The following is a 24,101-nucleotide window of genomic DNA, read 5'->3' as shown; positions in this document are numbered from 1 at the left end:
GTTATGATTTAAAAGCCCAGGGGAGCTATTTTTGTTGTAGTTAATAAACATTTCTTTTATAACTAAACAAACTTGTTTGGTCTTTAGATACCACTTCCTCCCTCGATAATCTTTCGGCAGTGAGTGATATAACTGTTACACGGTTTGAAATCACAGACCTTTGAAGTCTTCACGTAGTCACTCACGTGACTCCGAAGTAAAATAGTAAGATTAAACGAGTACTTACCAGTACGAAGTTTGATCTGTATTTTATGAGGAGTTACGATGAGGGATTACGTGCCCTCCGCTCCCACCCTCATTATATAGATCAAATTCGGGCTGATGTCTCGTTCGTCTTTACTATCTTTACTTCAACTAGTGTCTATCTGTGATTCCACACCGCTGCTTGGAAGTATGCCGCGCCTGCGCGCTGGGTGGGTTCTTCACGTAATCCCTCATCGTAACTCCTCATAAAATACAGATCAAACTTCGTACTGGTAAGTACTCGTTTAATCTTACTATTAAATCGCCATTGTTTAGTACTAAACTTGGAATCAGGTAGTTTGATTGATAGTTTCAATGGTGCATGATCAGAAATAGCAATTGTATCATACTTACATGCAGCGACCGATGAAACTAGCCAAGAATCTATTATAAAGTCATCAATCCTAGAGTAACAATGATATACATGAGAGAAATAAGAAAATTCTTTGTCATTTGGGTGTAAGAATCTCCAGACTTCTAACATTCCAGAGTCAAGTAAAATAAAATTGATAAAACTAGCTGATTTATTTGGAATCACATGATCAGATGCAGATCGGTCCATCGAGGGGTTCAAACACCAGTTATAATCTCCACCCATTATTAAAAAGTGTTCATTTAAATTAGGAAAGGATGCAATTAACTGTTTAAAAAACTCAGGGTGATCAATGCTTGGTGCATAAACATTCACCATAACAACTTTTTGGTTATGAAGATCACCAGTAATCATCAAAAATCTACCATATGAATCAGAATTTGTTTCATAATGAACAAACGGAATTTAGGAGTCAATAAAAGTAGAGACTCCTTTCACCTTAGCCTGTGAATTTGAATGAAACTGCTGTCCTCCCCAAAACTTGAAAAATCGTTCATTGTCATCTTGCCTTACATGAGTTTCCTGAACAAAGATAATCTGAGCATTTAGTCTACAAAGAACTTTTAAAATGTGTTTCCTCTTAATGGGTTGGTTCAAACCATTCACATTCCATGAAAGTAAGTTAATAACTTTATCCACATTATTTGAAAAAATCATGTGGAAAGTAAACGGTTAATTTCTTAAAGCATAATATTTCATGATACTGGAAGAAGAAAAATCTAGGGCGGAACCAGAAGTGACGACATTTCAGACATTTTTGTAGTTCAGATTCAGCAGATGAAAAAAACTAAGCTAGAAGCAAAAGACCCCCCCCCCCCACCTATGCAAAGCCCAAAACTGACCAGTAGACAGTCAGTACGCTATCTACGCCCATCTCTCCTAACGACAGCACTCAACGTAAAAAGAAAGCATATTTGCCACTCAATAGCCAAAACAAAATTAATGTTCTGGTTAAAAAAAAGTACATGTGAGCAGTGGAACACAAGAGCTACTTCATATTATTAATCCAAGGTCAAAATATGAAAAACAAGATTTGCGTTCACTTAATTTGTCTAAAGACAAGGGGGTAAAAAATCCTTCAATTTAAAAAATAGAAAAGCTAACAAAGAAAATCTTAAAAATGAATATATATACATATAATACCATTACATTAAATTAATAGTATCTTAGAGAAAGTAAAAGTTGTTTTTTGATACCATCATACTAAAAAGTAAATTATACTAAAAAAAAACTCATCCAATTAAATTCTTAATCATTACCAAAACGATATATTGTCAAAATAGGAACAGTACATCTCCAATTATAACTTAATCAGCTATCAATTGCTCCCGGTCGCGACTTCACCCTCATAAGCCTCCAGAAAGCTGGAAGCGTCTTGAGGATTGTTAAAAAAAAATCGAATGTTACCATTAAAGAGTCGTATACGCAGTCTAGCTGGATAAAGTAAGGCAGGGCGCAACCTTTTCTTAAACAACTCAGACATTACATTATGGAAAGACTTTCTTAATTCTAAAAGCTCATAACTATAATCAGGAACAAACCGAAACTTGCAACCTTCATATTCAACCATGCTCAACATTTTTGCTGCCTGGAGAATATTCTCTTTCATCTGCAAGAAGTGAAACCGAACGATCAAGTGTCTCGGTTTATCTTGGGGACCAGATTTCTTCCCAATCCTGTGTGCGTTATCCAAAATTGGAATATTTTCATAGTGCTGGATGTTGAACATCTCCTTTATCATTTTAAAAGCATATTTTATAACATTACCTCCTTCTTGACCATCCGGCAAACCAACAACTCGCAAATTCAGTCGACGGCTTCTGTTTTCCAGATCCATATTTTTAATCTTGTATTGCTGGAGTGCCCGAGTATTTTCATTCATTCTCCGTTCCAGTTTTCCAATCTTCAAATCTCTCTCCTGGCCCAGGGTTCGAAAGTTATCAATTTGTTCCTCCTGTTCACGAGATTCATCTTGTAACATAATCAGCTTGGCTTGAACTTCCTTCAATTTGCTCAAAATTCCTTTCACCATTTCTTCCAAACTGCAAAATCTTGTTTTCATTTCATTTTTCAGCTAATCGTTCATTTTCGATATTGCTTCTAAGATACCAGAGTCAGAAGCTGTGCCTTTCCCACACTCCTTCCTTGGAGAAGCTCCTTTCCCTCGTCTCCATCCTTTACACGATTTAAGCGTATAAATGTGTTATCAACACTTTAAGAAGAGTTTGACCGTGCCTTGAAATCAAGTAATAACAAGTAACATTGAAAGAGTGGTCAGTAAAAGTTCAAAGTTAAGGGAGCAAACAAATTTGCAACCTTACAGCATGCCGCCACTAGCAGAGTCGAGTCGCTGCCCCACAGCGCCAGAGACCCAGGTTCAATCCTGACTATGGGTGCTGTCTGTAAAGAGTTTGTACATTCTCCCTGTGACCGTATGGGTTTTCTCTGGGTGCTCTGGTCTCCTCCCACACTCCAAAGACATGCGGTTTGTAGATTAATTGCTTTCTGTAAATTATCCCTAGTGTGTAGGATATGGGTGATCAGTGCAGACCTGATGGGCCGAAGGACCTGTTTCCACACTGTGTCTCTAAACTAAAATAATCTGTACCTTTTCCCACATTCGCACTCCCACTCAAGCTGCCTGCTGATTTCTGCATCTTCTTCTCAGCATCGTTTCAGCATTAAATTGGAATATTTTGCTAATATTGAAAAATGGTGGATGTTCGAGGAGCATGTTGGACTCTGGCAGCAACGAGCCCTAGTTACTTATTCGTTCTCTTTGTGTGCTGTCCAATTCCAATGCTACGTTCATGCAGCCATGTTACCCACAACCCTGTGAGCCTTAACTTTCGATACACGTCCAAATGTAGCCCATCGCTGCTTTCCTTCCATCGATTCTATCAGCTAGAGAAAGATTCCTCAAATGTGGCCTTCCCTTCACACAACCATGTTGACACTGCCTCACAGCCCTAGAGAGATGCAGCTCCTTCAGGCCCATTCATCCATGGCATCCATCAAGCATGTGTAGGAAGGAACTGCAGATGCTGGTTTAAATCAAAGGTAGACATAAAATGCTGGAGTAACTCAGCGGGACAGGCAGCATCACAGGTGAGAAGGAATGGGTGACGTTTCGGGTCGAGACCCTTCGCAGTCTAAAGAACGGTCTTGACCCGAAATGTCACCCATTCCTTCTCTCCAGAGATGCTGCCTGTCCCGCTGAGTTACTCCAGCACTTTATGTTCAAAAGCATTTTACACTGATCCTATTCTAAACCATTTAATCATCCCTGCAATTCCATCCAGACTCTACCACTCACGTACACCAGAAAGAGCGTGTTGTCCAATTGACCAACCAGTACATCTTTGGGGTGTGGGATGCAACCAGAGTAAATCGGGCGGCCACACGTGCAAACTCTACGCAGGCAGCACCCAGGGTGAGCAGGTCTACCAGCTGTGCCACTGTCATCCAAGATTTTACAAATTGCCATGATGCCTCTGACATTATAAATCGACATCTGTAACTTTGCAGACAGTAACATTTGCTTGTTGTCCCTGTGATCGTGTTGGGTTCCTACGGGTGCTCCGGTTTCCTCCCACAACCCAAAGACATGTGGGTTTGTAGGTTAATTGGCCCGTGACAAATTGCCCCTAATGTATAGGGATTGGATGAGAAACTGGGATGACATTGTGAACGGGTGATCGATGGTCGGCATGGACTCGGTGGATGAGGGGCCAGGTTATCATGCTATTTTTCTTTCAAAAACAGTTTGTACGATAAGCTCCGAGGAACCTGAGAAGCTGATGAATTGGACAGAAACCACGCAGACAGAATAGAAACATTAAATGACATATTTTGATTTTTGGTAATACTGGGATTACTGGTACCTGAATATGTCACGTGTGAAATTGGGATTTGAATATCATGCGCCAAGTGGCCAAGGACAGTGAAGATGGCAAAGCCAGCAAGGATGCTGCTGAGACTGTCGATGACACAGATGGTGATGGAGTCTGAGTAGCAGTCATTGTGGAAGATGTTATATGACGACAGAGACATCAGGCCCCCCAGGGCCGCCGACAGGGAGAAGAAGGTTTGAGACGCAGCATCTTTCCAAACCTGGCGGGAGAGAAGCAGAGGCAGTCAGCTTCCATCCTTACTTCACCTGACGGGCAGGTCACATCTCACCTGGCTTCAGGTACCTTGGTCATGGGAGCACCATCACTATTAGCACAGCCCCTCTGGAACCTACAATGTCTAACACTTGCGAAGGTAGGTGTACGGGAATATCTGCATGCAACAACAGCATGGATGGTGGGCTCCAAGACTGCAGCTTCATGAGTGGCAGTGTTTGTAGACAATGTGTATGGAATGCTTGCCTTTATTGGTTGCAGTCGAGCATGCAAGTCAGGACATCGTGATGCAGCTTTATAGGACTTTGGTTAGGCAGCGTTTGGAGTATTGCGTTCAGTTCTAGTCTCCCCATTACAGGTGGGCTTTGGAGAGAGGGTGCAGAGGAGGATTACCAGAATGATGCCTGGATTAAACTCAGGGAGAGCTTGGACAATCTTGGATCGTTTTCTCTGGAATGTCAACGTTTGAAGGGGGGCCTAATACAAACAGATAAAATAATTTGAGGCATAGATAGGGTAGGCAGCCAGCACCATTGTTCCCAGGATGGAAAAATCTAATATTGGAGGGCATAGTTTTAAGGTGAGAGGGGCAACGTTCAAAAAAGCTGCGCAGGGCAATTTTTTTTTCCACAGAGGGTGGCGAGTGCCTGGAACGCACTGCTAGGTGTGGTAGTTGAGGCAGATATGGTGGTGCCCTTTAAGAGGATTTCTGATATACAAATGTAGCAATGTTGCAACATTTTGAGATTTAAAAAATCAAGTCTGCAATTTATCCCATCAGGTAAAGCATAAAAAGAAGTTTAATTTGACACCTAATTCACTTTCATATCTTCAGTATTAAACAAGTTATGGCCCTTTTCATACTCGGAAATTAGCATCTTGTTCCCTATTGCTTTTCCATTGACTTAACACAAAAGCTGTGATCGAGGACAGTCAAAAGCCCATCTTTCTTAAAAATTAAGAGAACTGAAATAAATTTTCAGTTATTATAGATTGAAGCATTCTGAAACAAATATGAAACAATCTTACTTGGATGACCTGAAATTAAAGCATATAATTAGTTAGTTACCTAATTGTAGCTAATTACAAAATTCAATTACTAGATCTAAACATCTATACATTTCTTAAGACAAGATTAACATTTTTTAATAACCGAAGTGTCCTAACAACATTCACACAAGAATTCACAATATAACATGCCAAATGGAAGGAATTTAGTGTTTAATTCCTGTAAATTAATGGCCATTTAAATCATCTTGCGAGTGGGATTTTGTAGAACGCGATCGATTGGAACATTGCATTTGCGGTGAATTTAAACCCCATATCGGCAGGAAAAACCCTGCCGGCTCGTATAGGGCCTAAATCACCTTTTCGGAACGTGAAATTTGGATTAAGGTAATCCTAAGCACGTTTATATGTAAAATAAACGGCTTACCTTCAGCTGTCCCGTACGTGAAATTCGTCCCGTTATCGGCGTTGACGGCATTTGAAGCGGATTTATATTTTACTCCAGCGCTGAAATTGTCCCGCGATTTAAAAAAAAAAATTCACAGAACGGCAGTCGGAACAATTCTTCCACATTACCTAGCAGCCCGAGAAAATAAAACTCCGGCAGGCAGGAGAAAACCGCATTTTAACCTCACCCCCTCCCCCCCCCCTCAAAGGTGCCAAAGTCGCGCATACAGCCAGTGGCAGAACTGCAACACCGCTGAAGGTAAGTTTTGTAACATAACTAACAAATGGATGAGCAGCGATTGGGTTACAGGTTGATAAGAGTTAGTGGTGGCATTATGTTTGACACGGGCATAAGGGGCCGAAGGGCCTCTCTGCTGTGCTGCACTGTTCTATGTTCTAATCTATCCCATACATTATCTTAGAGCTCCTTATGCTGCCAGAGGCGGGGGGGGGGGCAACGTGCAGTCCATTTAATCACAGATCTGGAAAATAATCAAAGCAGAGATTTAGACGCTTGGGGCAAAGAGGACTGAACCGGGTTTCCCCGCTGATGAGGAATAATTTGAGTTTTGATGTGGAAGTCACAATTGATGGCGAGGTTTAAATGCCCCAAAACATTGAGATCATTAACATTGTTGTTTTAATGGAGACAAAAGGTTCCAAGATGGTGCCCAGCGCAGGCGACCATTTGCAAGCTGGCCACGGAAGCAGATCTGCAATCACATATTACAATCACTCCACACTTTTATTCCCTTATCATCCATCTGCACACTGTGAACGGCTCGATTGTAATCGTGAATTGTCTTTCTGCTGACCGGGTTAGCACGCAACAAAAGCTTTTCACTGTACCTCGGTACGCGTGACAATAAACTAAACTCAAATTACCTGAATGTCAGCCAGTTTGGAAATATTTGAATTGCCACCTATGTAGAACTGAACCCCATAGTTGGCCCCTTCCAAGGTGGCCCCACGGATCAGCAGTAGAATCAGACCCAGATAGGGATACGTGACCAAGAAGTACGCCACCTGTACAGGGAGAATGTATGGTTAGCTGGTCCTGCACAATTCACTCTTCTACTCTTGAGCAACGATCCTATAGCGGAGCAAGATAGACCACTCCTTCTGAATGCAATGGGCTGACGTGTAGTACGCAACAGAGCGGAACGTGGGCCTTTTTTTCATCCATTTCAGTAACCCGACCCGACCCGACTCGCTGTGTAATCAACGTTGCGGGAGAACAGTTTGTGTTAATAAATTATAATTCTGAAAACGAGGAGAAGATTTTTCCCAAATAACTTTTATTTTTACGAGGATGTTTCCGTAACCGGCTTCCGTCTCCGCACTAATATCCTACGGGATCTTTGGTGCGGAGACGGAAGTCGGTTACGGAAATGGGGCCGGAAATTACCCATGAATCTGCCCATGACCGTACTACGTCTTTTTTGTCGAGTGGCCTATCTTGCTCGTTATAGGATCTTTGCTCTTCAGCACCATCATTACAACATGAAAGCCATTCAAGGAAATGGAAATTCGAGGAAAGACATTCTTGCCATAGAGGGAGTACAGAGAAGGTTCACCAGACTGATTCCTGGGATGTCAGGACTTTCATATGAAGAAAGACTGGATAGACTCGGCTTGTACTCGCTAGAATTTAGAAGATTTAGGGGGTATCTTATAGAAACTTACAAAATTCTTAAGGGGTTGGACAGGCTAGATGCAGGAAGATTGTTCCCGGTGTTGGGGAAGTCCAGAACAAGGGGTCACAGTTTAAGGATAAGAGGGAAGTCTTTTAAGATGAGAAAATCATTTTTTACATAGAGAGTGGTGAATCTGTGGAATTCGCTGCCACAGAAGGTAGTTTTTTAATTCAATTCAATTTTATTTTTAATATGTTTTATTATTTATTAATTTTTTTTTTTTATGATACTGCCTGTAAGGAAAATTCATTTCATTGTCTCTAATTGAGACAATGACAATACATTTGAATACAATAACAATACAATACAATAGTTGAGGCCAGTTCATTGGCTATATTTAAGAGGGAGTTAGATGCGGCCCTTGTGGCTAAAGGGATCAGGGGGTATGGAGAGAAGGCAGGCACAGGATACCGAGTTGGATGATCAGTCATGATCATATTGAATGGCGGTGCAGGCTCGAAGGGCCGAATGGCCTCTACTCCTGCACCTATTTTCTATGTTTCTACTACTCCAGCATTTTGTGTCCTTTTAAAAAACAAAACTATTGGGAGAATTAACCAGAATTAACCGAGGCCACGTGATCACTGGTGGACTGGAAAAGAGATGCAAAGACCCTTTTACAATATCACTATTTGGCCCTCTGTAAAATTGCCCCGTATGTGTGGGATGTAGATGAGAAATTGGGATAACATACAAGGAGTGCGATCGCTGTGGTCCGAATGACTTGATTCCATGCTGTATCTTTCAACATAAACTAAACTAAAGTTTACCTTAGCTCAAGACAGAATACGCACAATTGCAGTTTACCTTTCCTGAATGTTTGATTCCTCTAGCGACTGTAACAAAAATTAAAATCCAGGCCAGAAAGAGACAGAGGACAAGGTTGCTGATCAACCTGCCAGTATGGCTGATCGAGGGCGAGCGATGTAAGACTTCTTCACTGAATAAGAGAAAGAACACAATGGGATTGGACAAAGTGACACAGCGAGCTCAGCAAGAGAAAACAAGAAATACAATAATATAGATTCATAGACCATGGAAACAGCCACTTCAGCGCAACTGGTCTACACCAACCAATATGCCCCGTATAAGCTAGTCCCACCAACCTCAGGTGAAAATGTTGCTCCTCACGTTCCTATTAAACCTTGCCCCTCTCACCATAAACCTATTTCCTCTGGTTCTTGATTCTACTACCCTAGATAAAAGATTCACCCTATCTATCACCCTCATGGTGTTGTACACCTCTATATGATCACCCCTCCTCCTCCTGCGCTACAAGGAATAGAGTCCCAGCCTGCCCAACCTCTCCCTGTAGCTCAGGCCCTCGAGGCCCGGCTACATCCTCATAAATCTTCTCTGTACTCTCAGCCAAGAACCCAACCTGAAGACAATCGTAAGTCATGCCTGTCCCTTGTTCGGGAGCCAAACAAGTGCTTGGGACGAGAGTAGGTGTGGTGGTGCATACAGAAGGGGGCAGGCAAGGTGACTGTGCCAGGATCATCTCACTCTGGTCCACCAAGCACCACTATCGAAGACCAGGGTTCTTCTTTCCGGAATGTTCCAGTGGGTGAGTTCCCCTGTGTATAGTCACCACTGGAGCTGTGTGGACGTTGGATGTTTCATGGGTAGGAGGAAGCTCTGGACAAACGTTCCCTTTCCCCAGGCAACATCTCATGTTCATAAGCGATAGGAGCAGAATTAGGCCTTCCGTCCCATCACTCTGCTCCACCATTCATTCATGGCTGATCTATCTCTCCCTCCTAACCCCATTCTCCTGCCTTCTCCCCATATCCCCTGACACCGCTATTTGTAAGAGCCCTATCCAGCTCTCTCTTGAAAGCACCCAGAGAACCTGCCTCCACCGCCTTCTGAGGCAGAGAATTCCACAGACTCACCACTCTCTGTGAGAAAAAATCAAGAATCCATTCGTGAGCTTTAAAATAAAGTGCTTAAAAATATCCATTGACGTGACTTTCACAGCCTTCCATTGCAAAGAATTCCACAGATTCACCACCCTCTGACTACAGAAATTCCACCTCATCTCCTAAAGGAACGTCCTTTTATTCTGAGGCTACGTCCTCTGGTCCAAGACTCTCCCACTAATGGAAACATCCTCTCCACATCCATTCTATCCAGACCTTTAACAATTCAGTAAGTTTCAATGAGGTCCCCCATCATCCTGTCTCTTCCAATAGATGCCATCCAGAACTTGGAGTTGACCTCATCTGTTCTTGCAGCAAGAATGGCCAATATTCCCCATTTACTCTGCAATCATTACCTACAGTATGCCCCATATGACTTTGACACGCTTAGGTTTAAGGTGAGAGGGGAAGGTTTTACTAAGAACCTGAGGGGCAACTATTTCACACATATGGGACAAGCTGCCAGAGGAGGTAGTTGAGACAGATACGATAGACACTTGGACAGATACATGGATAGGAACTGTTGTGAGGAATGTGGGTCAAATCCAGATAAATGGCTCTTGCTTAGATAGGATATCTTGGTCAGGTTGGGCTGAAGGACCAGTTTCCATGCTGTATGACTCTGGGACATCATCAAATTGCTGGAATGTTTATACTTACTCCCAGTAAATTTCACTTGAAGACTTTGAGGTAATTGGATTTTCACAGGTTTTGTTTTTAATGATTATATATCCTCCAGTTGGCAATGAGACGTTGCATAGGAGTTCTGAAACAAATGATCACCAGAGGGTCAGCTAAAGTGCTTCGCAGTAACCAGCCATCCCCACACAGTGCAGGCCTTTCCCACCAACATCACCGACCAGGCCAAGGCTCACGGTCGTTGAGAATGGGGTGGCACATAGAACAGTATAGCACAAGAACAGGCCCTGCGACCCACGATATCTGTGCCAAACATGATGCCGACCAACTCTTACCTGCCTACACATAACCCATATCCCCACCATTCTCTGCATGCCCATGTGCCTATCCAGAAGTCTCTTAAACGCCACTATCGCATCTGCCTCTGCCACCACCCCTTAGAGATCTGTTGGTCAGAGAACATCCGCTGGGCACGAAGGTGCAGAATTTACGCTTAGTGATATATCCCCACTCACATTTCTTTCCAAGCCCAATGATCAGATTGGTTCCGCAGCATCTGCAGGATCAAACATCTCAATGAAAATTCTAATTTCAAATAAAATCTTGATCCGAGCATAGTTCTTCACTTCTGATCAGTGTAAGCAACAGGCATGTAACCTGATGTCTCGGACATCCAAGGTTTCCGATACGAAACTGGATATGTACAGTTGTTAGCCGCCCATCTCCATATGGATCAATGATGGGGCTGTGGAGATGGTGCCAATGTGTGGCAACTCCATGTGTGCTGGTCCCAGAGGAGGGACTACAGCCATCCTATACAATGGCTCTGCTCTTTTAATATCTCTTATCTACCTGTAAGTAGAGCACCATTTCTAAATGGTGTCTGAAAAAGGGTTTCGGCCCGAAACGTTGCCTATTTCCTTCGCTCCATAGACGCTGCCGCACCCGCTGAGTTTCTCCAGCATTATTGTGTACATTCGATATTCCAGCATCTGCAGTTCCTTCTTAAACACCATTTCTAAATGTTCTAATGATGACTATATTCTGCAGTCTGTATCTTCCCCCATTGTACTTGAGTTTAACATTGTATTTATGCATCATATTATCTGATCTGATTGGATACCATGCAAAACAAGGCTTTTCATTGTACCTCTGTACATCAATAAACCTAAACCCAAGGCTAAACCTAAATCGGCTCCCATTTCGATCAGTGTTTACTTTTTATCCCCAGGTCAAAGGTCCAAATGCTAAAACAAATCTTGTATCATCACCCTTTTAAAATATCCTGATAAGGTGCATCCTCTCTTTGTGTTATCTTCAATGCTTGCTAACAACATAGACAGACACAAAATGCTGGAGTAACTCAGCGGGACAGGCAGCATCTCTGGAGAGAAGGAATGGATGACGTTTCGGGCTGGGACCCTTCTTCAGTGAGGAAACTAACAAAGTTGTAGAAGTTGAGTCACTTGAGTAGTTCACAATGCAACGTCCAAGGTCCAGCTCCCGCCCAACCTGTCTCTCACTCTGACCTCATCCCATTAGCTCAACTACATTCCACATCACATCTTGATTTGACAACGATTCTTCACATTGTGCCAGTAGACAACAATGACAATGATTTTTGAAGCAGGGTGCAAGGCCACCACATTTTGTACCATTTCATGCAGGGTGCAAGGCCACCACATTCAAATGTAGTTTCATACCATTTTATCATAACTGCAAGTCCCTGTCTCTTGAGTTCATCCTCTTTTTGTTTTTCACATCTCTGTTATCCTTTATACAATGGAGACCTCTGTGAAGTCTAATCTGTTAATACTTTTGCCCATGGACATTCTTAATTATGAAGCAGCATCATCAGACATCAAAGATAGACACAAAATGCTGGAGTAACTCAGTGGGTGAGGCAGCATCTCTGGAGAGAAGGAATGGGTGATGTTTCAGGTTCCAAAGTGTTAAGTTGTGTAACCAGAACTAATCATTCCTGTATACAAGAACAGGTGATAAGATTCATTGGACTGGATGCAATCTAGATTGACTAATTTAACCATAGAAAACTACAGCATGGAAGCTGGCCCTTCAGTCCATTGAGCCCGTACTGACCATCATCCTTGTCTATCCACGTTCTCCTAAATTGCTGCCCACTTCAAGCAGGGCGCAAGGCCACCAAATGCAAGTGCAGTTTCCGAACACTTCAAGCAGGGTGCAAGGCCACCAAATTCAAGTGCAGTTTTGTACCATTTCATGCAGGGTGCAAGGCCACCAAATTCAAGTGCAGTTTTGTACCATTTCATGCAGGGTGCAAGGCCACCACATTCAAATGTAGTTTCATACCATTTCAAGCAGGGTGAAACCACCATAAAACACCACATAAACACCACACTCACAATTAAGTAGACATTCAGTGTGTTCAGTTGATTCACAGCTCAGACAGAGTTGTGACCTCTCCCTCCCACATCTTGCAGAGAGTGAGCCACACCCACACTTCCGGGTTTTATAATCCCTCCCCCCTCCTACCAGAATTGGCGTGGCCTTCATGGCGTGATTGACAAGAGAGAGATTCTCAACATTTTTTAAACACTAATAACACTTTTATTTTTCATTCATGGGAAGAATCCTCTGCACCTGATGAGCGGAGGGGGACTGAGTAAGATGGCCAAAAATCACAGCCGTAAGTGGTAGTGACTGAGGCACTCAACACTTCCGGGTTTTATAGTCTCTCCGGAAGGGTCGTGGCCTTCAGGAGAGAGAATCTCAACATTTTTTAAACATTAATAACTCTTTCACTTTCACAGCCGTTAGTGGCAGCAGTTTTTCTAAAATCAATATACAGAACAACAAGAAGTGGTCAAGAGCAGGATTTTAGTAATATAGATTATGTGGATTGGTATGGCGATCAGTGTAGGCATTGTGGGATGAAAGGCCAGTGTCTGTGCTGTATTGTATGTACAGAGTTCTGTTCTGTCAGTTTAGAGTCATAGACCTAGTCAAACACATAGAAGCAGGCCCTTCAGTCCAACTTGCACATGTCCCATCTACGCTAGTCCCACCTGACTGTGTTTGGCCCACATCCCTCTAAATATTTCCTATCCACGTACCTATCCAAATCTTTTTTAAATGCTGTTATCATCCCTACCTCAATGACCCCCTCTGGCAGTTTGTTCCATACACACACCGCCCTGTAAGTGGAAAGGTTCCCCCTTGCACATTAAACCTATGTCCTCTGGTTCTTGATACCTCATCCTGGGGGAAATGTCTCTTGTGCATTCACCCTATGTATTCATAGAAATGTAGGAGGAGGCCATTCGGCCCTTCGAGCCAGCACCGCCATTCATTGTGATCATGGCTGATCGTCCCCTATCAATAACCCGTGCCTGCCTTCTCCCCATATCCCTTGACTCCACTGGCCCCTAGAGCTCTATCTAGCTCTCTCTTAAATCCATCCAGTGACTTGGCCTCCACTGCCCTCTGTGACAGGGAATTCCACAAATTCACAACTCCCTGGGTGAAAAAGCTTTTTCTCACCTCAGTCTTAAATGACCTCCCCTTTATTCTAAGACTGTGTGGCCCCTGGTTCTGGACTCGCCCAACATTGGGAACATTTTTCCTGCATCTAGCTTGTCCAGTCCTTTTATAATTTTATAGGTTTCTATAAGATCCCCCTCATCCTTCTAAACTCCAGTGAATACAAGCCTAGTCTTTTCAATCTTTCCTCATATGACAGTCCCGCCATCCCAGGGATCAATCTCGTGAACCTATGCTGCACTGCCTCAATCACAAGGATGCCCTTCCACAAATTAGGAGACCAAAACTGTACACAATACTCCAATTGTGGTCTCACCAGAGCCCTGTACAACTGCAGTAGACCTCTTTACTCCTATACTGATATCCTCTTGTTATGAAGGCAAACATTCCATTAGCTTCCTTCACTGCCTGCTGTACCTGTAAGCCAGTTCCCCTTGTGAGCCACCTCGTATTCCCCTTGTGCCGTCAGAGTCCAGCACCGCAAGGATGTCGCTTACCCCATTCCATTCTGCAGGTTTCGTTGGGCCCCCATACACTGGAGCAGTCGGCCCAGGGCAGAGGGAACTGGAAGGAGGAGAACAGGTAGTAGAATCCGTAGCCAATGATGGCGTTGTAGTAGATAGCTTGAATTATCGCCATTGTGAGCGACATGAATCCCACGCCTACAAACGTATAGAGTAAGTTAGGGCAGACCCGCAAAACATCAAAGCTACAGCACTACAGCACAGGAACCAACCCATACCTGCCTGCCCCTCCCTTCACTGCATATCCATGTGCCTATCTAAAAGTCTCTTAAATGCAACTATTCTATCCGGCTCCATGGCAGCGTGTTCCAGGCACCCATCACCCTCTGTGTAGGTTATTTGAACTCTGTGAATTCTCCCTGGTGTGTAGGGGAGTGTATAAGAAATTGAAATAACATAGAACTAGTGTGAATGGGTGGATTGGTGGGCGGCATGAACTCGGTGGGTCGAAGGGCCTGTTTCCATGCTGGAAATTTCTTCAGGGTGGAGCCTGGGTCCTCGGCGATGTGAGGCAGCTGCACTACCCGCTGCTCTAGCAACGTAAAAAGTAACATGAGCTTATTTGCAGATGACACAAAGCCAGGTGGTGGTGGGAACTGCACATGACAGATGCAGTTTAATGTGGGTAAATGTGAGGTTATCCACTTTGGTGGCAAGAACAGGAAGGCAGAGTATTATCTAAATTGTGTCAAGTTGGGAAAAGGGGAAGTACAACGGGATCTCGGTGTCCTTGTTCATCACTCACTGAAAGTAAGCATGCAGGTACAGCAGGCAGTGAAGAAAGCGAATGGCATGTTGGCCTTCATAACAAGAGCAAAGAGTTATACAGGAGGTCCTTCTGCAGTTGTACATGTCCTAATGAAACCACACATGGAGTATTGTGTGCAGTTTTGGTCCCCTAATTTGAGGAAGGACATTTGTGCTATTGAGGGAGTGCAGCGTAGGTTCACAAGGTTAATTCCCGGGATGGCGGGACTGTCATATGTTAATAAAATGGAGCGGCTGGGCTTGTACTCTGGAATTTTAAAGGGTGAGAAGGGATCTTGTTGAAATACATAAGATTATTAAAGGTTTGAACACACTAGAGGCAGGAAACATGAACCAGGGGGCAAAATTTAAGAATAAGAAGTAAGCCATTTAGAACAGAGACGAGGAAACACTTTCACATAGTTGTGAGTCTGTGGAATTCTCTGCCTCAGAGGGCAGTGGAGGCAGGGGATGCTTTCAAGAGAGAGCTAGATAGGGCTCTTAAGATAGCGGAGTCAGGGGATAGAAACATAGAAACATAGAAATTAGAACAGAGTAGGCCATTCGGCCCTTCGAGCCTGCACCGCCATTCAATATGATCATGGCTGATCATCCAACTCAGTCTCCCGTACCTGCCTTCTCTCCATACCCCCTGATCCCCTTAGCCACAAGGGCCACATCTAACTCCCTCTTAAATATAGCCAATGAACTGGCCTCAACTACCCTCTGTGGCAGAGAGTTCCAGAGATTCACCACTCTCTGCGTGAAAAAAGTTCTTCTCATCTCGGTCTTAAAGGATTTCCCCTTTATCGTTAAGCTGTGACCCCTTGTCCTATGGGGAGAAGGCAGGAACGGGGTACTGATTGGGGATGATCAGCCATGATCACATTGAATGGCGGTGCTGGCTCGAAGGGCCGAATGGCCTACTCCTGCACCTGTTGTCTATTGCACCACAGTGCCGACCAAACACTGACCTTGAAGGATGGGCACAACTTTCCACACATCCAGCGGTCCCAGGCTGGTGAACTGTCCCAAGGCAGATTCCAGGAAAACCAGCGGAAATCCGGCGAATGTCATCATGATTGCATAGGGAATGAGGAACGCCCCTGGAAAAGAGGGAAGGGGAGAGGTTGGAACGGCACTGGTCATGGGGAGGCGAGTAGATGGGACAAAGGCCAGAGGTGAAACGACGGAAGGTGCGAGTCAAAAGGATCGACGTTGCAACTTGTGAAGTTGGTGGAAGGGATGTGGGTGGGGAACGGGTGAGAGTGCAGGTGGGGTACAGGCGAGAGGTCCCTCACATCCCAGCCACACAGAGCAGGTCACAAGCCCTGCTGCAATCACCAGGCTGCCTCACAGTGACTGCATGTGTGTGCGGGGGTGGGACATTAGACCTGCCCCAGTGTTGGCTCCACAGGTAGGATGCACACTCACACCTCCACCCATGACATTGGCCAAAGCCTTCCTTGTCTAGGACTAGAGGTCACAGTCTCAGAAATAAAGGACGTACCTTTAGGAAGGAGATGAGGAGGAGTTTATTTAGTCAGAGAGTGGTGAATCTGCAGAATTCTTTGTCACAGACGGCGGTGGAGGCCAAGTCAGTGGATACATTTAGGGCAGTGTTGGGTAGATTCTTGATTAGTACGGGTGTCAGGGGTTATGGGGAGAAGGCAGGAGAACGGGGTTTGGAGGGAGAGATGGATCAGGCATTTATGACCTTACTATTACTTATGACCTTATGATGCGATTCAGACCAGCACAGCACAGCACAGACCCGCACAGCACAGCACAGCACAGACCAGCACAGCACAGCACAGCACACCACAGCACAGACCCGCACAGCACAGACCAGCACAGCCCAGCACAGCACAGCACACCACAGCACAGACCAGCACAGCACAGAACAGCACAGCACAGCACAGACCAGCACAGACCAGCACAGCACAGCACAGACCAGCACAGCACAGCACAGCACAGCACAGCACAGCACAGCACAGCACAGCACAGCACACCACAGCACAGCACAGCACAGCACAGCACAGCACAGCACAGACAGACAGCACAGCACAGCACAGCACAGACCAGCACAGCACAGACCAGCACAGCACCAGCACAGACCAGCACAGACACAGCACAGCACAGCACAGCACAGCACAGCACAGACACAGCACAGACCAGCACAGCCAGACCAGCACAGCCCAGCACAGCCCAGCACAGCTCACCCCAGCACAGCACAGCACAGCACCGCACAGCACAGCACAGCACAGCCCAGCCCCGCACAGCACAGCCCAGCACAGCACACCACAGCACAGACCAGCACAGCACAGCACAGCACAGACCAGCACAGACCAGTCACAGCACAGCACAGCCCAAGACCCTTCACCCAGCACAGCCTGCAATGCACAGCACAGCGGCAGGCACGGGCACAGCCCAGCACAGCACTCCCTTTCAAGGCAGATGCTAAAAATGCATTTCGTTGTCCACTGCACACCCTGACAATGCCCAGCCCAGAACAGCCCAGCACAGCACAGACCAGCACAGCACAGCACAGCCCAGCACAGCACAGCACAGCAAGCAGGGGGGGGGGGATCAGACCATCTACAGCTGGTACCCCAGTGTAGGGACAACTCTCCTGTTGCCACTGAGCGGGGTACGGAGAATCACCCACACAATCCCCTTCCTGAAGACTTCGGGGGGGGGGGGTGGGGGTTCAGCACCGTACGATCGCTGCTTTCAGTTCCCTGCCCACTTCCCGCCATCTTTACCTCCACCGTTCTTGTAGACCAGGTAGGGGAACCGCCACAGGTTGCCCAGTCCCACCGTGAAGCCAATCACCGACAGCATGTAGTCCGCCTTCAGCGCCCAGTTACCACGCAGAGGGTTCTCATCCTGTTCCTCCGGGTAGTCATCTCGTACCTGCCGGGGGGGGGGGGAGAGAGAGAGCAGAGGTTACTGGGAGCACAGCCGCTTAGCCAGCTGTCAATAAGGCATCTCAGTGGCCAGCCCAGGGGGCCATGGACTGGCCACACCAACCATGTATAAGCCCTTACAGAGAAAACAATCCTAGTCGTACAGCAGGGAAGGTGTGGGAAGGAACTGCAGATGCTGGATTAAACCGAAGATGGACACAAAAACCTGGACTAACTCAACTGGTCATAGAGTGATACAGTGTGGAAACAGGCCCTTTGGCCCAACTTGCCCACACCACCCAACATGCCCCAGCTACACTAGTCCCACCTGCCCGTATCCTTCTAAACCTGTCCTATCCGTGTATCTGATGAAGGAGGTATAGGGACAGGTGTTGTATCTTCTGCGGTTGCAGGGAAAGGCACCTGAGGAGGGGGTGGTTTGGGTGGGAAGGGATGAGTCAACCAGGTAGTTACGGGAGAAACGGTCTCTGCGGAAGGCGGAAAAGGGTGGAGATGGGAAAATGTGGCTAGTGGTGGGATCCTGTTGGAGGTTTAGTTCAGTTTAGTTTATTGTCACGTGTACCGAGGTACAGTAAAAAGCTGTTGTTGCGCGCTGTCCAGTCAGCAGAAAGACAACACACTATTACAATCGAGCCCTTCGCAGTGTACACATACATGATAAGGGAATAACGTTTAGTGCAAGATAAAGTCAGCACAGTATAGTCAAGGATAATCTGAGGGTCACCAATGAGGTAGATAGTAGTTCAGCACTGCCCTCTGGTTGTGGTAGGATGATTCAGTTGCCTGATAACAGCCGGGAAGAACAGCATATTCAGTAATCCTCCAACACGTTTGCCACCTCCAACGGGATTCGACTACTGGCCACATCTTCCCATCTCCACCCCTTTCTGCTTTCTGCAGAGACCATTCCCTCCGCAACTCCATGGTCAACTCGTCCCTTTCCACCCAAACCACCCCCTCTCCGGGTACTTTCCCCTGCAACTGCTGGAGATACAACACGTCCCTTAACCTCCCCCCTTGACTCCATCCAAGGACCCCAACAGAATTTCCAGGTGAGGCAGAGGTTCACCTGCACCTCCTCCAACCTCATCTACTGTATCCGCTGTTCCAGGTATGGACTCCTGTATATTGGCGACACCAAGCGCAGGCTCAGCGATCGTTTCGCTGATCACCTTCGCTCAGTCCGCCTAAACATAGAAAATAGGTGCAGGAGGAGGCCATTCGGCCCTTCGAGCCAGCACCGCCATTCAATATGATCATGGTTAAATCTACCTGATCTCCCGGTTGCTCAGCACTTTAACTCCCCCTCCCATTCCGCATAGCTCGCTTGGGTAGTTTACACCCCAGTGGTATGAACATTGACTTCGCTAGCTTCAAATAGCCCTTGCTTTCCCTCTCTCTCCATCCCCTCCCCCTTCCCAGTTCTCCCACCAGCCTTACTGTCTCCGGCTACATTCTACCTCAGTCCCACCCACTCCCCTGACATCAGTCTGAGGAAAGGTCTCGACCCGAAACGTCGCCCATTCCTTCTCTCCAGAGATGCTGCCTGTCCCGCTGAGTAACTCCAGCATTTTGTGTCAGCCTACAGCTATGAAGAAACTGTCCCTGAATCTGGAGGTGTGCGTTTTCACACTGAAGGGAGAGGGGAGAAGAGGGATTACATGACTTCAGAATTAAGGGACAGAAGTTTAGGGGTAATATGAGGGGGAACTTCTTTATGCAGAGAGTGGTGGCGGTGTGGAATGAGCTCACAGTGGAAGTGGTGGAGGCAGGTTCGTTGGTATCATTTAAAAATAAATTGGATAGGCATATGGATGAGAAGGGAATGGAGGGTTATGGTATGAGTGCAGGCAGGTGGGACTAAGGGGAAAAAAAAAATTGTTCGGCATGGACTTGTAGGGCCGAGATGGCCTGTTTCCGTCCTGTAATTGTTATATGGTTATATGGAGTGACTGGTCCTCGATTATGCTGGTGGCTTGCCGTGGCAGCGTGAGGTATAATAGATTGGGTGAATCAAATTGGCAGGGGTGCTGAGGAAGAGGATTTCTTGGAATGTATACGGGATAGTTATCTAAATCAACATGTAGAGGAACCAACGATAGAGCAGGCTATTTTAGACTGGGTATTGAGTAATGAGGAAGGGTTAGTTAGCAATCTTGTTGTACGTACCCCCTTGGGCAAGAGTGACCATAATATGGTTGAGTTCTTCATTAGGATGGAGAGTGACATTGTTAATTCAGAAACAATGGTTCTGAACTTAAAGAAAGGTCACTTTGAGGGTATGAGACGTGAATTGGCCAAGATTGACTGGCAATTAATTCTAAAAGGGTTGACTGTGGATATGCAATGGAAGACATTTAAAGACTGCATGGATGAACTACAAACATTGTTCATCCCAGTTTGGCAAAAGAATAAATCAGGGAAGGTAATACATCCATGGATAACAAGGGAAATCAGGGATAGTATCAAAGTGAAGGATGATGCGTACAAATTAGCCACAAAAAGCAGCATACCGGAGGACTGGGAGAAATTCAGAGACCTGCAGAGGAGGACAAAGGGCTTAATTAGGAAAGGAAAAATAGATTATGAAAGAAAACTGGCAGGGAACATAAAAACTGACTGCAAAAGTTTTTATAGATATGTGAAAAGAAAGAGATTAGTTAAAACAAATGTAGGTCCCTTGCAGTCAGAAACAGGTGAGTTGATCATGGGGAACAAGGATATGGCGGACCAATTGAATAACTACTTTGGTTCCGTCTTCACTAAGGAAGACATAAATAATTTGCCGGAAATAGCAGGGGACCGCAGGTCAAAGGAGTTGGAGGAATTGAGTGAAATCCAGGTTAGCCGGGAAGTGGTGTTGGGTAAATTGAATGGATTAAAGGCCGATAAATCCCCAGGGCCAGATAGGCTGCATCCCAGAGTACTTAAGGAAGTAGCTCCAGAAATAGTGGATGCATTAGTAATAATCTTTCAAAACTCTTTAGATTCTGGAGTAGTTCCTGAAGATTGGCGGGTAGCAAACGTAACCCCACTTTTTAAGAAGGGAGGGAGAGAGAAAATGGGGAATTACAGACCAGTTAGTCTAACATCGGTAGTGGGGAAACTGCTAGAGTCAGTTATTAAAGATGGGATAGCAGCACATTTGGAAAGTGGTGAAATCATTGGACAAAGTCAGCATGGATTAACGAAAGGTAAATCATGTCTGACAAATCTTATAGAATTTTTCGAGGATGTAACTAGTAGCGTGGATAGGGGAGAACCAGTGGATGTGGTGTATCTGGACTTCCAGAAGGCTTTCGACAAGGTCCCACATAAGAGATTAGTATACAAACTTAAAGCACACGGCATTGGGGGTTCAGTATTGATGTGGATAGAGAACTGGCTGGCAAACAGGAAGCAAAGAATAGGAGTAAACGGGTCCTTTTCACAATGGCAGGCAGTGACTAGTGGGGTACCGCAAGGCTCAGTGCTGGGACCCCAGCTATTTACAATATATATTAATGATCTGGATGAGGATAAGGGGGAAATCCTTTAAAACCGAGATGAGGAGAACTTTTTTCACACAGAGAGTGTGTGAATCTCTGGAACTCTCTGCCACAGAGGGTAGTTGAGGCCAGTTCATTGGCTATATTTAAGAGGGAGTTAGATGTGGCCCTTGTGGCCAAGGGGATCAGAGGGTATGGAGAGAAGGCAGGTACGGGATACTGAGTTGGATGATCAGCCATGATCATATTAAATGGCGGTGCAGGCTCGAAGGGCCGAATGGCCTACTCCTGCACCTAATTTCTATGTTTCTATGTTTCTATGAGGGAATTGAAGGCAATATCTCCAAGTCTGCAGATGACACTAAGCTGTTAGCTGTGAGGAGGATGCTAGGAGACTGCAAGGTGACTTGGATAGGCTGGGTGAATGGGCAAATGTTTGGCAGATGCAGTATAATGTGGATAAATGTGAGGTTATCCATTTTGTTGGCAAAAACGGGAAAGCAGACTATTATCTAAATGGTGGCCGATTGGGAAAGGGGGAGATGCAGCGAGACCTGGGTGTCATGGTACACCAGTCATTGAAGGTAGGCATGCAGGTGCAGCAGGCAGTAAAGAAAGCGAATGGTATGTTAGCTTTCATTGCAAAAGGAATTGGGTATAGGAGCAGGGGGGTTCTACTGCAGTTGTACAGGGTCTTGGTGAGACCACACCTGGAGTATTGCGTACAGTTTTGGTCTCCAAATCTGAGGAAGGACATTATTGCCATAGAGGGAGTGCAGAGACAGTTCACCAGACTGATTCCTGGGATGTCAGGACTGTCTTATGAAGAAAGACTGGATAGACTTGGTTTATACTTTCTAGAATTTAGGAGATTGAGAGGGGATCTTATAGAAACTTACAAAATTCTTAAGGGGTTGGACAGGCTAGATGCAGGAAGATTGTTCCCGATGTTAGGGAAGTCCAGGACAAGGGGTCACAGCTTAAGGATAAGGGGGAAATCTTTTAAAACCGAGATGAGAAGAACTTTTTTCACACAGAGAGTGGTGAATCTCTGGAACTCTCTGCCACGGAGAGTAGTTGAGGCCAGTTCATTGGCTATATTTAAGAGGGAGTTAGATGTGGCCCTTGTGGCTAAGGGGATCAGGGGGTATGGAGAGAAGGCAGGTACGGGATACTGAGTTGGATGATCAGCCATGATCATATTGAATGGCTGTGCAGGCTCGAAGGGCCGAATGGCCTACTCCTGCACCTAATTTCTATGTTTCTATGAGAGGTTGGTTTGTGTGATGGTCTGGGTTGTGTCCACAATTTGCTGCAATTTCTCGGGGTCTTAGATGGAGCTGTTCCCAAACAAAGCTGTGATGCATCTTGATCAGATTGCTAAAGGGGGATGTTCGGCCCATCGATACTGGCTCACGGGGCAACGCTATTTCCCCCCCACCCACCTTACACCCACAATACTCGAGGGAAACTACAGCAACTGCTGAACCCATCGGCCCACAATATCTTCTGGATGTGGGAGGAAACCAGAGCACCGGGGAAAGCCCACATGGCCACTGGGGAGCATGCAAACTCCACAGAGTCAGGGCTGAACCCAGTATACTGCAAGTACCTGTGTTGTACATCACTTCAGATCCGCATTTTAGCAAAATACTCACCGACCTTTTAACCGGATTTACTTTATGAAAGAAATTAGCGCCAGTTAAACGTATCATACTGCTGGGTCTCTTCACATAAAGTGGGTAACGTCACTCAGCCAGACAAAGGAGAGCTTGCTGCTTTGGAACTTGTGCCTTAAGGTTACTGTGGCCTGGCTCCACATGAGGCCATTCTTCTCCAGCTGTTCTGTCAACCTTGTGCGGGCAAGTTACAGCTCGGCTAAGTAACCAAGTAGCATCTTCAGGAGCTACGGGGGGAGGTTTAGCCAAAGTCAGGATCGAACCAGCGCCGCTGGAGGGTGCGAGGCAGCAGCACTACCCGCTGAATGCAGGACGGTCTTAGGTCGGTGTCTTCCTGACCAAAAGCATTTGGAAGTGATGGGCTCAGGGCCGGAACGTTACACACAGGACACATCCAGGGACATGTTGTTCGAAAGCCTCGCCATTACTGTTGGAGATTGGAACACTGGGTTTGAAAAGGGCAAGTTCTAGAATGTGGGGTGGGGAATACAAAGGGGGGGGAGGCTCATGGGCTCTCAGCATCGAGGGGAAACCAATGCAGGAGGCACGGAAACAGGGACCGCGGTCAATGAGGAAGGGCCCCAAGGTAAACACAAGAGTGATTCCAAGGTACACAAAAATGCTGGAGAAACTCAGCGGGTGCAGCAGCATCTATGGAGCGAAGGAAATAGGCAACGTTTCGAGCCAAAACCCTTCTCCAGACTTCAGTGATTCCAGTTCTGGGCTGAGGGTCGGTGAAGGTGCCACCTATCTGG

General features: G+C 45.8%; 1 protein-coding gene across 2 annotated transcripts in view; it reads right to left on the bottom strand.

The window, feature by feature from the left end:
- Nucleotides 1-23,804, bottom strand: part of LOC129701988 (sodium- and chloride-dependent neutral and basic amino acid transporter B(0+)-like) — a 43,175-nt gene extending 19,371 nt beyond the window's left edge. The window contains exons 1-8 of one of the 2 annotated variants that reach the window (XM_055643446.1): nucleotides 23,326-23,804; nucleotides 18,015-18,165; nucleotides 16,224-16,355; nucleotides 14,476-14,640; nucleotides 10,478-10,583; nucleotides 8,703-8,835; nucleotides 7,084-7,224; nucleotides 4,501-4,729 (exon numbers count right to left, since the gene is read on the bottom strand). In XM_055643446.1, the coding sequence (XP_055499421.1) occupies nucleotides 4,501-4,729; nucleotides 7,084-7,224; nucleotides 8,703-8,835; nucleotides 10,478-10,583; nucleotides 14,476-14,640; nucleotides 16,224-16,355; nucleotides 18,015-18,165; nucleotides 23,326-23,382 (1,114 nt within the window). In that variant the 5' untranslated portion in view covers nucleotides 23,383-23,804. The remainder of the gene's footprint in view (nucleotides 1-4,500; nucleotides 4,730-7,083; nucleotides 7,225-8,702; nucleotides 8,836-10,477; nucleotides 10,584-14,475; nucleotides 14,641-16,223; nucleotides 16,356-18,014; nucleotides 18,166-23,325) is intronic. The other variant, XM_055643447.1, reaches the window with a different exon arrangement.
- Between the last annotated feature and the right edge of the window lie 297 nt (nucleotides 23,805-24,101).

Source organism: Leucoraja erinacea, chromosome 12 (genome assembly GCF_028641065.1).
Source record: "Leucoraja erinacea ecotype New England chromosome 12, Leri_hhj_1, whole genome shotgun sequence".
In the NCBI taxonomy this organism is placed as follows: Eukaryota; Metazoa; Chordata; class Chondrichthyes; order Rajiformes; family Rajidae; genus Leucoraja; species Leucoraja erinaceus.
The sequence above is the reverse complement of the archived record's forward strand: the minus strand, read 5'-3'. Positions and strand labels throughout refer to the sequence as shown.